This window comes from Mustelus asterias, chromosome 9, assembly GCF_964213995.1.
Source record: "Mustelus asterias chromosome 9, sMusAst1.hap1.1, whole genome shotgun sequence".
Classification (NCBI taxonomy): domain Eukaryota; kingdom Metazoa; phylum Chordata; class Chondrichthyes; order Carcharhiniformes; family Triakidae; genus Mustelus; species Mustelus asterias.
The window spans coordinates 111,139,774-111,153,035 of record NC_135809.1 but is presented as its reverse complement, the minus strand read 5'-3'; the positions used below and the strand labels follow the sequence as shown (position 1 = coordinate 111,153,035).

Here is a 13,262-nt window from a genome sequence, read left to right as displayed (position 1 = left end):
ACCAATCTTGGTGTCATCTGCAAACTTACTAACCATGCCTTCTAAATTCTCATCCAAATCATTAATATAAATAACAAATAACAGTGGACCCAGCACCGATCCCTGAGGCATACCGCTGGCCACAGGGCTCCAGTTTGAAAAACAACCCTCTACAACCACCTTCTGTCATCTGTCGGCAAGCCAATTTTGTATCCATTTAGTTTCCTCACCCTGGATCACATGAGATTTAACCTTATGCAACAACCTACCATGTGGTACCTTGTCAAAGGCCTTGCTAAAGTCCATGTGGATAATGTCAACTGCACTACCCTCCTCTAACTTCTTGGTTACCCCTTCAGAAAACTCAATCAAATTTGTGAGACATGATTTTCCACTCACAAAGCCATACTGATTCTCCCCAATCAGTCTTTGCCTCTCTAAATGCCTGTAGATCCTGGTTCTCAGAATGCCTTCTAACAACTTACAGACATTAGGCTCACAGGTCTGTAGTTCCCAGGCTTTTCTTTGCAGCCCTTTTTAAACAAAGGCACAACATTTGCTACCCTCCAATCTTCAGGCACCTCACCTGTGGCTGTCCATGATTCAAATATCTCTGCTAGGGGACCTGCAATTTCCTCCCACTGGTTTGTTTAGTAAGTTTGTGGACGACACAAAGATTGGTGGATTTGCAGATAGCGATGAGGACCATCAGAGGATACAGTAGGATATAGATCGGTTGGAGACTTGGGCAGAGAGATGGCAGATAGAGTTTAATCTAGGTTTTTTGACTCAGTATGTAGACAGGCCAACTAGAGGTGAGGCTATATTGGATCTGGTGCTGGGAAATGAGCCAGACCAGGTGCTAGACTTGGAAGTTGGTGTGCATTTTGGTGATAGTGACCACAATTCGGTTACGTTCACCTTAGTGATGGAAAGGGATAGGCATGAACCTCGGGCCAGTGGTTTTAGCTGGGGGAAGGGTAATTATGAGGCTATTAGGAGAGAATTAGGAAACATAGGTTGGACTAGGAGATTACAGGGACTGGGAACGTCCGACATGTGGAGTTTTTTCAAGGAGCAGCTACTGCGAGTCTGTGATAGGTATGTCCCTGTCAGGCAAGGAGGAATTGGTAGGGCTAGGGAACCGTGGTGCACCAAAAAAGTTTCTTTGTTGGTTAAAAAGAAAAAGGAGGCTTATGTTCGGATGAGACGTGAGCACTCGGGTAGTGCACTAGAAAGCTTTAGATTGGCTAAGAGGGAGTTGAAGAGCGAGCTTAGAAGGGCTAAAAGGGGACATGAGAAGACTTTGGCGGATAGGGTTAAAGAGAATCCTAAGGCGTTCTATAGGTATGTCAAGAACAGAAGGTTGGTTAGGGCAAGTTTAGGGCCAGTTATAGATGGCAGAGGGAAGTTATGTGTGGAACCGGAGGAGATTGGTGAAGCATTGAACCAATATTTCTCTTCGGTGTTCACGCAAGGGGACATGAATATAGCTGAGGAGGACACTGGGTTGCAAGGGAGTAGAATAGACAGTATTACAGTTGATAAGGAGGATGTGCAGGATATTCTGGAGGGTCTGAAAATAGATAAATCCCCTGGTCCGGATGGGATTTATCCAAGGATTCTCTGGGAGGCAAGAGAAGTGATTGCAGAGCCTCTGGCTCTGATCTTCAGGTCGTCGTTGGCCTCTGGTATAGTACCAGAAGATTGGAGGTTAGCGAATGTTGTCCCATTGTTTAAGAAGGGGAACAGAGACTTCCCCGGGAATTATAGACCGGTGAGTCTCACTTCTGTTGTCGGCAAGATGTTGGAAAAAATTATAAGGGATAGGATTTATAGTTATTTGGAGAGTAATGAATTGATAGGTGATAGTCAGCATGGTTTTGTGGCAGGTAGGTCGTGCCTTACTAACCTTATTGAGTTTTTTGAGAAAGTGACCAAGGAGGTGGATGGGGGCAAGGCAGTGGACGTGGTATATATGGATTTTAGTAAGGCGTTTGATAAGGTTCACCATGGTAGGCTTCTGCAGAAAATGCAGATGTATGGGATTGGGGGTGATCTAGGAAATTGGATCAGGAATTGGCTAGCGGATAGGAAACAGAGGGTGGTGGTTGATAGTAAATATTCATCATGGAGTGCGGTTACAAGTGGTGTACCTCAGGGATCTGTTTTGGGGCCACTGCTGTTTGTAATATTTATTAATGATCTGGATGAGGGTATAGTTGGGTGGATTAGCAAATTTGCTGATGACACCAAAGTCGGTGGTGTGGTAGACAGTGAGGAAGGGTGTCGTAGTTTGCAGGAAGACTTAGACAGGTTGCAAAGTTGGGCCGAGAGGTGGCGGATGGAGTTTAATGCGGAGAAGTGTGAGGTAATTCACTTTGGTAGGAATAACAGATGTGTTGAGTATAGGGCTAACGGGAGGACTTTGAATAGTGTGGAGGAGCAGAGGGATCTAGGTGTATGTGTGCATAGATCCCTGAAAGTTGGGAATCAAGTAGATAAGGTTGTTAAGAAGGCATATGGTGTCTTGGCGTTTATTGGTAGGGGGATTGAATTTAGGAGTCGTAGCGTTATGTTGCAACTGTACACAACTCTGGTGCGGCCGCACTTGGAGTACTGTGTGCAGTTCTGGTCCCCACATTACAGGAAGGATGTGGAGGCTTTGGAGAGGGTGCAGAGGAGGTTTACCAGGATGTTGCCTGGTATGGAGGGGAGATCCTATGAGGAGAGGCTGAGGGATTTGGGATTGTTTTCGCTGGAAAGGCGGCGGCTAAGAGGGGATCTTATTGAAACATATAAGATGATTAGAGGTTTAGATAGGGTGGATAGTGATAGCCTTTTTCCTCTGATGGAGAAATCCAGCACGAGGGGGCATGGCTTTAAATTGAGGGGGGGTAGTTATAGAACCGATGTCAGGGGTAGGTTCTTTACCCAGAGGGTGGTGAGGGATTGGAATGCCCTGCCAGCATCAGTAGTAAATGCGCCTAGTTTGGGGGCGTTTAAGAGATCCGTAGATAGGTTCATGGACGAAAAGAAATTGGTTTAGGTTGGAGGGTCACAGTTTGTTTTTTTTTTTAACTGGTCGGTGCAACATCGTGGGCCGAAGGGCCTGTTCTGCGCTGTAATGTTCTATGTTCTAAGTGTGAGGTAATGCATTTTGGAAGGTCTAATACAGATAGGAAATATACAGTCAATGGCAGAACCCTTAAGAGTATTGATAGGCAAAGGGATCTGGGTTACAGGTACACAGGTCACTGAAAGTGGCAATGTAGATGGAGAATGTAGTCAAGAACATAGAACATAGAACATAGAACATTACAGCGCAGAACAGGCCCTTCGGCCCACGATGTTGCACCGACCAGTTAAAAAAAAAAACAAACTGTGACCCTCCAACCTAAACCAATTTCTTTTCGTCCATGAACCTATCTACGGATCTCTTAAACGCCCCCAAACTAGGCGCATTTACTACTGATGCTGGCAGGGCATTCCAATCCCTCACCACCCTCTGGGTAAAGAACCTACCCCTGACATCGGTTCTATAACTACCCCCCCTCAATTTAAAGCCATGCCCCCTCGTGCTGGATTTCTCCATCAGAGGAAAAAGGCTATCACTATCCACCCTATCTAAACCTCTAATCATCTTATATGTTTCAATAAGATCCCCTCTTAGCCGCCGCCTTTCCAGCGAAAACAATCCCAAATCCCTCAGCCTCTCCTCATAGGATCTCCCCTCCATACCAGGCAACATCCTGGTAAACCTCCTCTGCACCCTCTCCAAAGCCTCCACATCCTTCCTGTAATGTGGGGACCAGAACTGCACACAGTACTCCAAGTGCGGCCGCACCAGAGTTGTGTACAGTTGCAACATAACGCTACGACTCCTAAATTCAATCCCCCTACCAATAAACGCCAAGACACCATATGCCTTCTTAACAACCTTATCTACTTGATTCCCAACTTTCAGGGATCTATGCACACATACACCTAGATCCCTCTGCTCCTCCACACTATTCAAAGTCCTCCCGTTAGCCCTATACTCAACACATCTGTTATTCCTACCAAAGTGAATTACCTCACACTTCTCCGCATTAAACTCCATCCGCCACCTCTCGGCCCAACTTTGCAACCTGTCTAAGTCTTCCTGCAAACTACGACACCCTTCCTCACTGTCTACCACACCACCGACTTTGGTGTCATCAGCAAATTTGCTAATCCACCCAACTATACCCTCATCCAGATCATTAATAAATATTACAAACAGCAGTGGCCCCAAAACAGATCCCTGAGGTACACCACTTGTAACCGCACTCCATGATGAATATTTACTATCAACCACCACCCTCTGTTTCCTATCCGCTAGCCAATTCCTGATCCAATTTCCTAGATCACCCCCAATCCCATACATCTGCATTTTCTGCAGAAGCCTACCATGGTGAACCTTATCAAACGCCTTGAAGGCATACAACATGCTTGCCGTCATTGGCCGGCGGCATTGTGTTCAAAAGTTGGCAAGTCATGTTACAGCTTTATAGAACTTTAGTTAGGCCGCACTTGGAATATAGTGTTCAATTCTGGTCACCACACTACCAGAAGGATGTGGAAGCTTTGGAGAGGGTACAGAAAAGATTTACCAGGATGTTGCCTGGCACTATCTATGAGGAGAGGTTGGAGAAACTTGGTTTGTTCTCACTGGAACGACGGAGGTTGAGGGGCGACCCTGATAGAAGTCTACAAGATTATGAGAGGCATGGACAGAGTGGATAGTCAGAAGCTTTTTCCCAGGATGGAAGAGTCCATTACTAGGGGGTACAGATTTAAGGTGCGAGGTGTAAGGTTTAAAGGTGATGTACGAGGCAGCTTTTTTACACAGAGGGTGGTGGGTGCCTGGAACTCGTTGCCGGGGGAGGTAGTGGAAGCAGATACATTAGTGACTTTTAAGGGGTGTCTTGAAAAATACATGAATAGGATGGGAATAGAGGGATAGGGTCCCCAGAAGGGTCAAGGGTTTTAGTTCAGTCAGGCAGCATGGTCGGTGCAGGCTTGGAGGGCCGAAGGGCCTGTTCCTGTGCTGTAATTTTCTTTGTTCTTTGTTCTATCCCTAATTGCCCTTGAAAGGGCAGTGGCGTGGTGCTGCCTTGAACCACTGCAGTCTGTGTGGTATTAGGAAGAGGATATCAGGATTTTGACCAACAATGATGCAATGTCAATATAGTTCCAAGTCAGAATGGTGTGCGTCATGATGGGGAATTTGCAGTTGGTAGTGTTCCCAGGCACCTGCTGCCCTTGATCTTGGTGGTAGAGGTTTTGGATTTGGAATGTGCTGTTGAAGGAGACTTTGTGAGTTGCTCACAGTTACATTAAATAATGCTTAGGATCATGTACTGGTTTTGGCATAGTTTTGGACAAAATATTCTCCCCCTGCTGACCATGCATGATGCTGACATCATATGCAGACAGTGGAAACTTTCCTCTCTCAGAGCTTTCATCTGTCATAATGCATGAAACATAATGCATCTTAAATTGGGCTTAAATTTCCTTCGATAGAAATCCTTAGAAATGACTTAGCGTCATAGAGTTTACAGCATGGAAACAGACCCTTCGGTCCAACTTGTCCATGCCGCCCTTTTTTTTAACCCCAAAGCTAGTCCCAAATGCCCGCATTTGGTCCATATCCCTCTATACCCATCTTATCCATGTAACTGTCTAAATGCTTTTTACCCACCTCTACTACTACCTCTGGCAGCATGTTCCAGACACTCACCACCCTCTGTGTGAAAAAAGTGCCCCTCTGGACACTTTTGTATCTCTCCCTCTCACCTTAAACCTATGCCCTCTAGTTTTAGACTCCCCTACCTTTGGGAAAAGATATTGACTATCTTAGCTGACCTATGCCCCTAATTATTTTATAGACTTCTATAAGATCACCCCTCAGTCTCCTACACTCCAGAGAAAAAAGTCCCAGTCTATCCACCCTCTCCTTATAACTCAATCCATCAAGTCCCGGTAGCATCCTAGTAAATCTTTTCTGCGCTCTTTCTAGTTTAATAATATCCTTTCTATTATAGGATGACCAGAACTGTACACAGTATTCCAAGTGTGGCCTTACCAATGTCTTCTACAACTTCAACAAGACGTCCCAACTCCTGTATTCAATGTTCTGACCAATGAAATCAAGCATGCTAAATGCCTTCTTCACCACTCTGTCCACCTGTGATTCCACTTTCAAGGAGCTATGAACATGTACCCCTCGATCTCTTTGTTCTGTAACTCTCCCCAATGCCCTACCATTAACTGAGTAAGTCCTGCCCTGGTTCAATCTACCAAAATGCATCACCTTGCATTTATCTATATTAAACTCCATCTGCCATTCATCAGCCCACTGGCCCAATTGATCAAGATCCTGTTGCAATCCTAGATAATCTTCTTCACTGTCCATTATGCCACCAATCTTGGTGTCATCTGCAAACTTACTAACCATGCCTCCTATATTCTCATCCAAATCATTAATATAAATGACAAATAACAGTGGGCCCAGCACTGATCCCTGAGGCACACCACAGGTCACAGGCCTCCAGTTTGAAAAACAACCCTCTACACCACCCTCTGGCTTCTTAGACATGTTTTGTTTATGCAAAATTTTAACACAATTTTATAATTTTGCATATCATGTGAGAAAGGAATTAATCTTCAGTACGAAATGCAAATCAACCTGTTTGTTCTGGACGATTTTAAATCCCAAGTTGGCAGCTGTCTTGTTTTTTTGGGAAAGCAGGTTACTGCGTGAAATTAGAATTTATATTTTGCATTTGGTTTCCCAAGTTATGTGTGGTGTGGTATAGCAGTGGCCGTGATACTGAATTAGCAAATGAGGCTGGTTATTTCCCACCATGGCAAGCAGGCCACCCAGTTCCTGCTGGAAAATGGGGACCAACAATGACTCCTTTGCCTTGTGGAGTGGGTTACATCATCAGAACCATTTCCTTCCCACCCCAAGGAAGTGCTACTAGAAACAGATTTGCAGGCATCACTCAGGATGCGCAATAAATACCAGCCTTGTCAGTAATGTCCAGGTGTCCAGATCAAATATTGCTTGTGTGTTGTAAGCAAACCTTGTTAGAAATGTTGGTCAATTTCCCATGACACAGAATATCAAACCCATTACAGTCTTATTGAATTGGGTACAGTGTGAGCTTAGGAGAACATTAGGATGCCAAAGAGTGGAACACAGTGAGGAGGGAGTGGGAAGAGTTTGAGCAAGTTGGAGGTTGCTGGAGTAATGTTAGAGGTTACAGGGTAGAAGGTAAAGGAGATTTAAAGACCATTGAGGAGGGGGGAGAGTAAAAGAAGGTTAGTAAGGGTAAACTGGGGAAGAAAGTGAAAAATATTCATTGGAATAAGAGATCAAGGCACCAAATGTAAGGGGGAAAGGGTGGAAGGGATGAGAGGAGAAGTTCTAATCTTCCTATTTGTAAAATGCCAGTCATTAGGATGTGTTCTGTATCTGGCATTGATTATTTGGGGGGGGGGGGGGGGGCACCAGGTAGGAGACCCTTGCAAATTGCCCAACGAGAGGGCATTGTTTCTAGATTACTGGGTTGGAAGAATGAGGTGGAAACACTCATGGACATCAAGACAGCCGCATGGTTATGGGAAGAAAGCCTACAAAATCTTCGAGGCCTGAGTAGACAAAGTATCAATAGGTGTGGTCTCACCCAGAGGCCCAAAAGATTAATCTGTGAGACTGGGCAGAAATTCTTTTGCCTTGAATCTGAATGGATGGAGTGAGAAATAGCGACTCAAGTGAAGCAAGTTAAATTATTTTTAAAAATTATATCTGTAAAATGTTTTCAAGGCTCCACCATCTTCCTCTCTTGCACAGTAGAAATCCAACATGGTGGCCATTCAGGACTGGGAGAAGACAGCAAACGGTGGTACAATATCTCCTCGTGGTCAGGATCTGTAGTTGTGGTACAATTTACTTGTACCACAGATTATCACATTAATGGGGAAATCCTGTCATAACATGACCAAACAGGTGCCCCCAGATGTATAACATGTGTGGGCATATTCAACTTTGAAACCCATTGGAGCTAACCTAAGACTTCGGGATGGAAAAATGAATCATCTTCTGTAGACCTTTGGAGCAAGGAAGGGGACCATTTGGCCGATCATGTCTGTACCAGTCCTTTGAAAGAGCTTTCCAATTAGTTCCATTTTCCTGCTCTTTTCCGACAACCCTTACAAATTTTGCCCCTTCAAGTATTTGTCTAAATCCATTTTGAAAGTTATTATTAAATCTGTTTTCATGCATTCAGACTGCAAAAGTGTTATTAACCATTTCAATATCTATCTGGAAGGCCTTGATAATAAGTGCACAAATGTATCATTTAAAAAATATTTTATGACTTGGATTCAGCAACTTTGTTAAATACCAGACTTTGTGGTTGAATTACAGTAGTCCTTTACTAGAATACCCTTGATGTCTTGTGACCTTGAATATAATGCATTCCATTCGTTTCTCTGTCATTGCCAGACAATCGTCCAATTTCTGTCTTGACAGGACTATAGTCAAGTATTTTTATGTTACTTCTGTGTTTTTATCTTTAACGCCAAGCAACATTTGAATATTCACATCAGCTTCAAGTGTGTCACCCATGACCACATTGGCTACAACTAAACGGACATATAGTTTCTCCTATTTTGCTCCTCAGACCTATGCATGTGCAGTTGGGAGAAAAAGCTCTGAAAGTTACGCTCTTCATGGGATCTTGCTGTGTGCAAGTGGGCTGACATGTTTACGTACAGAACTGCAATAACTTTTGGAACTCTACGGCTCTTTTTCTTACTGTACTGTAAAGTTTCCTATATACTTAGCAGGCGGCTCTAACTGTTATAGTTGGCAATTACACGGGAGGTACAGTTATGGAAAGAGCTTCTGACTTGCTGCTACTACATCACCACCAACTGTTAGCTGCCATTCTAAATGTTTACATTGGCAGTTTCAATTAATGTAACTTCACACACACACCTTTTTTCCCGTTGGTAAATAGAGGGAAATGGTGGAAAGATTCCTGAGCTGATTGTCAGCCCGTTGAACCGTGTTACAAAGTCGTCTTCTGAGGCCAATAGATTTGAACCTGGAGCTCTGGTCCAGAAATAGGGACTCTACCACCATGCCATAAGACCTTCTGGCAGTTTCTATGCTGAAAATTCACAAGTGTGATCAAAAATCATGACAACAGGAGGTAAAAATAGACATGAGACTTGCCATTTCTGTTCCACTGTCCCTGACACTGGTTTCTTTCCATAACGCTGTACCTCCCATGTAATTGTCAAGTATAACAGCTTGCTAGGCATATAGGAAACTTTACAATACAGTAAGAAGTATAAAAGTACCATTCCCATAATATATTCTGGCAGATCTAAATGACCTGGAAAGCAATTTTCTCAGCGTTCGTGCAGTTTTGAGGACATATTTAAGCTGCATTCCAAAACTAACAGCATTATTTGATTTTGTTGCAACCTTGTTATGTCTGAATGCACCTTGTGAAATTGTGTAACATGAATTGGTTTTTTTTTTGCGTTTTTCCAGTCTCCAATATCTAAAGACATTTTCAATATTGCCAGTGTCACCAATGATTAACGATGGTCTACCATCTCCTTCTGCTCACCATTCATGGAATTGGGAGGGGGGAAGAGAGCATGATTTTTTTCAGTCTCCTGGCTACCTTTCTGAATGGTGCACATCAAAACAAGAGTGTAAAATCTCAAAATTAGTAGTGAAACGGCAATGCAAGTATCAGTACATGTGAGTGTTTAACTTTCTCTAGATTTCAGTTGTACCGCAGATTTAGATATTTTATTAGCTTCCTACAGTACCTTAGCATCTGTGTGAGGTGACCTATTGATTTCAAGTGGTCATTTCAAGCATCATTTCTGAGACTGGAGTACAAAATCTACAATGACATTTCAGTGCAGTTCTGAGGGAATGCTGTATTGTCAGAGGCGCTATCTTTCAGTTGTGATGTTAAACTGCTCAGTCAGGAAAAGTTGAACAATCTCATGACACTATTTGAAGAGCTGGGAGTTCTCCTGGTGTCCTGCCTTGTCTTTATCCCTCAAGCAACGCCACCAAAACTGTGTAATTTATCCATTTGCTCGACATGGGATCTTGTTCTGTACAAGTTGGCTGACATGTTTACCTACAGAACTGCAATAACTTTTGGAACTCTCCAGCTCTTTTTCTCCATTAAAACTATTTCACAACATTTCTTTAACAAGCTTTTGTTTATCTCCAAATTTCTCCCTTCTAGCTTGTTCTCAATTTGTGAAATTCATTTATGTTTTTCCTTATGTTAAAGAAGTTATGTGAATGAAACCTGTTAGTATTATTGTTGGCCGCACTTCAAAAGTAACGTATTGGCTGCAAAGCACTTTGGGGTCACCTGAAGCTGTAAATGCCTCTGTATAAATTTCCATTTGTTTATTCTTTACTGGCCCTAACTAAGGCATTACTTTGGTATGAACTCTCCTGGATTGTTTCCAGTAATTACTCCAACAGAATAAAATGTTGAGAGTTTTTTCTGCAACTTATCAAAACAATATTTAAGTTTCAATGGCTTAGAAATTGCCTAGTAGAAATAATTGCTTTTCCACTTCCTCCAAATGAATATCCAGGGATCTTGGGACATCATTAACAAAATTAGAGGTGCTCTGGATGGCTCGCTGTGGTCTGACAGACTTGGATGGAATTCCCTCCTTCTGTTCTTTAAAGGTAATTGATTTGTGAAGTGATTCTTAAGACAGTAGTCGTGTGGTGTGATACAATAACTACTCAGGGCCACAAATTATTTATGTCTGTGTTTAAGGCATGGGAACTAAAAGTATTGAGCAATGAAGAAATATTAGCTACCTTGGGATTATGCTGTCTTAAAAATCTAAAGCTTAGGGGTGATTTGATAAACATATTAAGATTATCTCGGTGTGGGTTTCCTCTGGGTGCTCCGTTTCCTTCCACAGACCAAAGATGTGCAGGTTAGGTGAATTGACCATGCTAAGTTGTCTCTGTGTCCCAGGATGTCTAGGTTAGATGTATTAGTCATGATAAATGTGTGGGGTTACGGGGAATAGGGAGGCAGAGAGGGTCCGGTAAGATACTCTGTCAGAGAGTTGATGCAGACTTGATGGACGGAATGGCCTTCTTCTGCACTGTAGGTATTCGCAGCTCACCAAGCCTTAATAGCACCTCCACAGCCACACGGGACAGAACAAGTTCCTGTTAGCAAACCGGCTTCTGGGCTATTACATTTGGAATTTGTAAATCAATGAAGTTTACAACAGGAAGGAGGCTATTTATGCCTTTATGTCCCACCAACTCTTTGCTAGGACAATCCAAAACTAATCTCATTGTGTATACTCCCTTCCCATATAACTATATCAATCCTTGGGGTGGCACGGCGGCAGAGTGGTTAGCACTGCTGCCTCATAGCGCCAGGGACCTGGGTTCGATTTCCGGCTTAGGTCACTGTCTGTGTGGAGTTTGCACATTCTCCCCATGTCTGCGTGGGTTTCCTCCAGGTGCTCCAGTTTCCTCCCACGGTCCAAAGATGTGCAGGTTAGGTGGATTGGTCATGCAAAATTGCCCCTTAGTGTCAGGGGGACTAGCTAGGGTAAATGCAGGGGTTATGGGGATAGGGCCTTGGTGAGATTGTGGTCGCTGCAGACTCAATAGCCCGAATGGCCTTTTTCTGCACTGTAGGGATTCTATGATTCTAAACTAATTCTACCACTTTGCATTCTCCCCCACAGCCCTATATCAATCCCAAACTAAGCCTGTTGCCCTGCCCTCCCCATAGCCCTGTATCCATCCCAAACTAATCCCACTGTCCTGCTCTCTATTTAGCCCTGTATAAATCCCAAACAGACCTACTGCCCTGTTTTCTCCCCACATACCTTGATACCAATCCCAAACGAAATCACAATGTCCTATGCACATTCTCTCTCTCTATCCAAAGATCTGTGTATCAATCCCAAACTAATCCCACTGGCCACTCGCTCTCCATATTCCTGTATCAGTCTCAATCAAATCCCACTTGCCATGCGCTCTATCTATAGCTCCATCAATCCAGAACCAATCCCACTACCTGTCCTCACCCTTTGGTTTTCCTCTTCAAATATTTATCCAGTTTTCAGTTAAAAGGTGCAATCGATTTTGCCTCAATCACTGCCTGTGGAAAACATTCTATGTTCCTGAGTCCCCTGTGTGAAGCAAATCCTTCACACTTTTGTCCTCACTTTTAGTGACAATTTAACTTTGTCAATGACACCTCATCCAAAGGAAATGATATTTTCCTTTTCTCTGAATGTACGTAGTCAGTAAGTGGTTTATATATTTTATGGAGGTATTATTAAGTTAATAGGAACACAGAAATGAGAAAATATGTGACAGGGAACTGGAAAATTATCATGTACTTGAATTGTATTTGTGAAAAGGGGTAGGGATTTATTTATAAGTCTGTTTTTCTTCCTACCGCTTTTCGATCATGTATGTAATTTATATTAGAACCATAGAATCCCTCCAGTGCAGGAGTCTACACCGACTCTCCGAAAGAACATCTTACCCAGGCCACACCGCCCGCCCTCCCCCCCCCCAATCCCCAAAACCCTGTGCATACCGTGGCTAAAATCTACCTAACCTACGTATCTTTGAACAGTGGGAAGAAACCAGAATACACAGAGAGTGGTAAGTCTGTAGAATTCACTACAAAAGAAAGCAGTTGAGGCCAACATGTGTGATTTCAAGAAGGAATTAGATATAGCTCTTGGGCTAAAGGGATCAAGAGATATGGGGGGAAGGCAGGATCAGGATATTGAATTTGGTGATCAGCCATGATCAAAATGAATGTCAGAGCTGGCTTGAAGGGTTGAATGGTCTACTCCTACTTCTAGTTTCTATGTTTCCCAGAGAAAACCCACGCAGACAGGGGGAGAATGTGCTGACTCCACACAGTCACTCAAGGCTAGAATCAAACCTAGGTCCCTGGTGCTGTGATGCAGCACTAACTACTGAGCCACCATGCTGCCCTTACTATTTGGTATTTATTTTACTGACATTGTTACATAATGTAGTATTTTGTTATGTTGTCAAGTTCAAAATAACTGAGATAAGTTAATCAATCAGCAAGCTGGGTGTAACCAGGAGCCGGGCGTTTAGGCATCCAGCCGTCTGTGCCACCTCGTTACTGGAACATGGGATGTTGTTGAGACCACTTTCATAGTTT

General features: G+C 43.4%; 1 protein-coding gene across 1 annotated transcript in view; it reads left to right on the top strand.

Annotated features, from left to right (window-relative positions):
• lrrc56 (leucine rich repeat containing 56) overlaps window positions 1–13,262 on the top strand; it is a 150,535-nt gene that overhangs the window by 67,175 nt on the left and 70,098 nt on the right. The window contains exon 5 of the mRNA XM_078221293.1: window positions 10,660–10,756. Within this exon, the coding sequence (XP_078077419.1) occupies window positions 10,660–10,756 (97 nt within the window). The remainder of the gene's footprint in view (window positions 1–10,659; window positions 10,757–13,262) is intronic.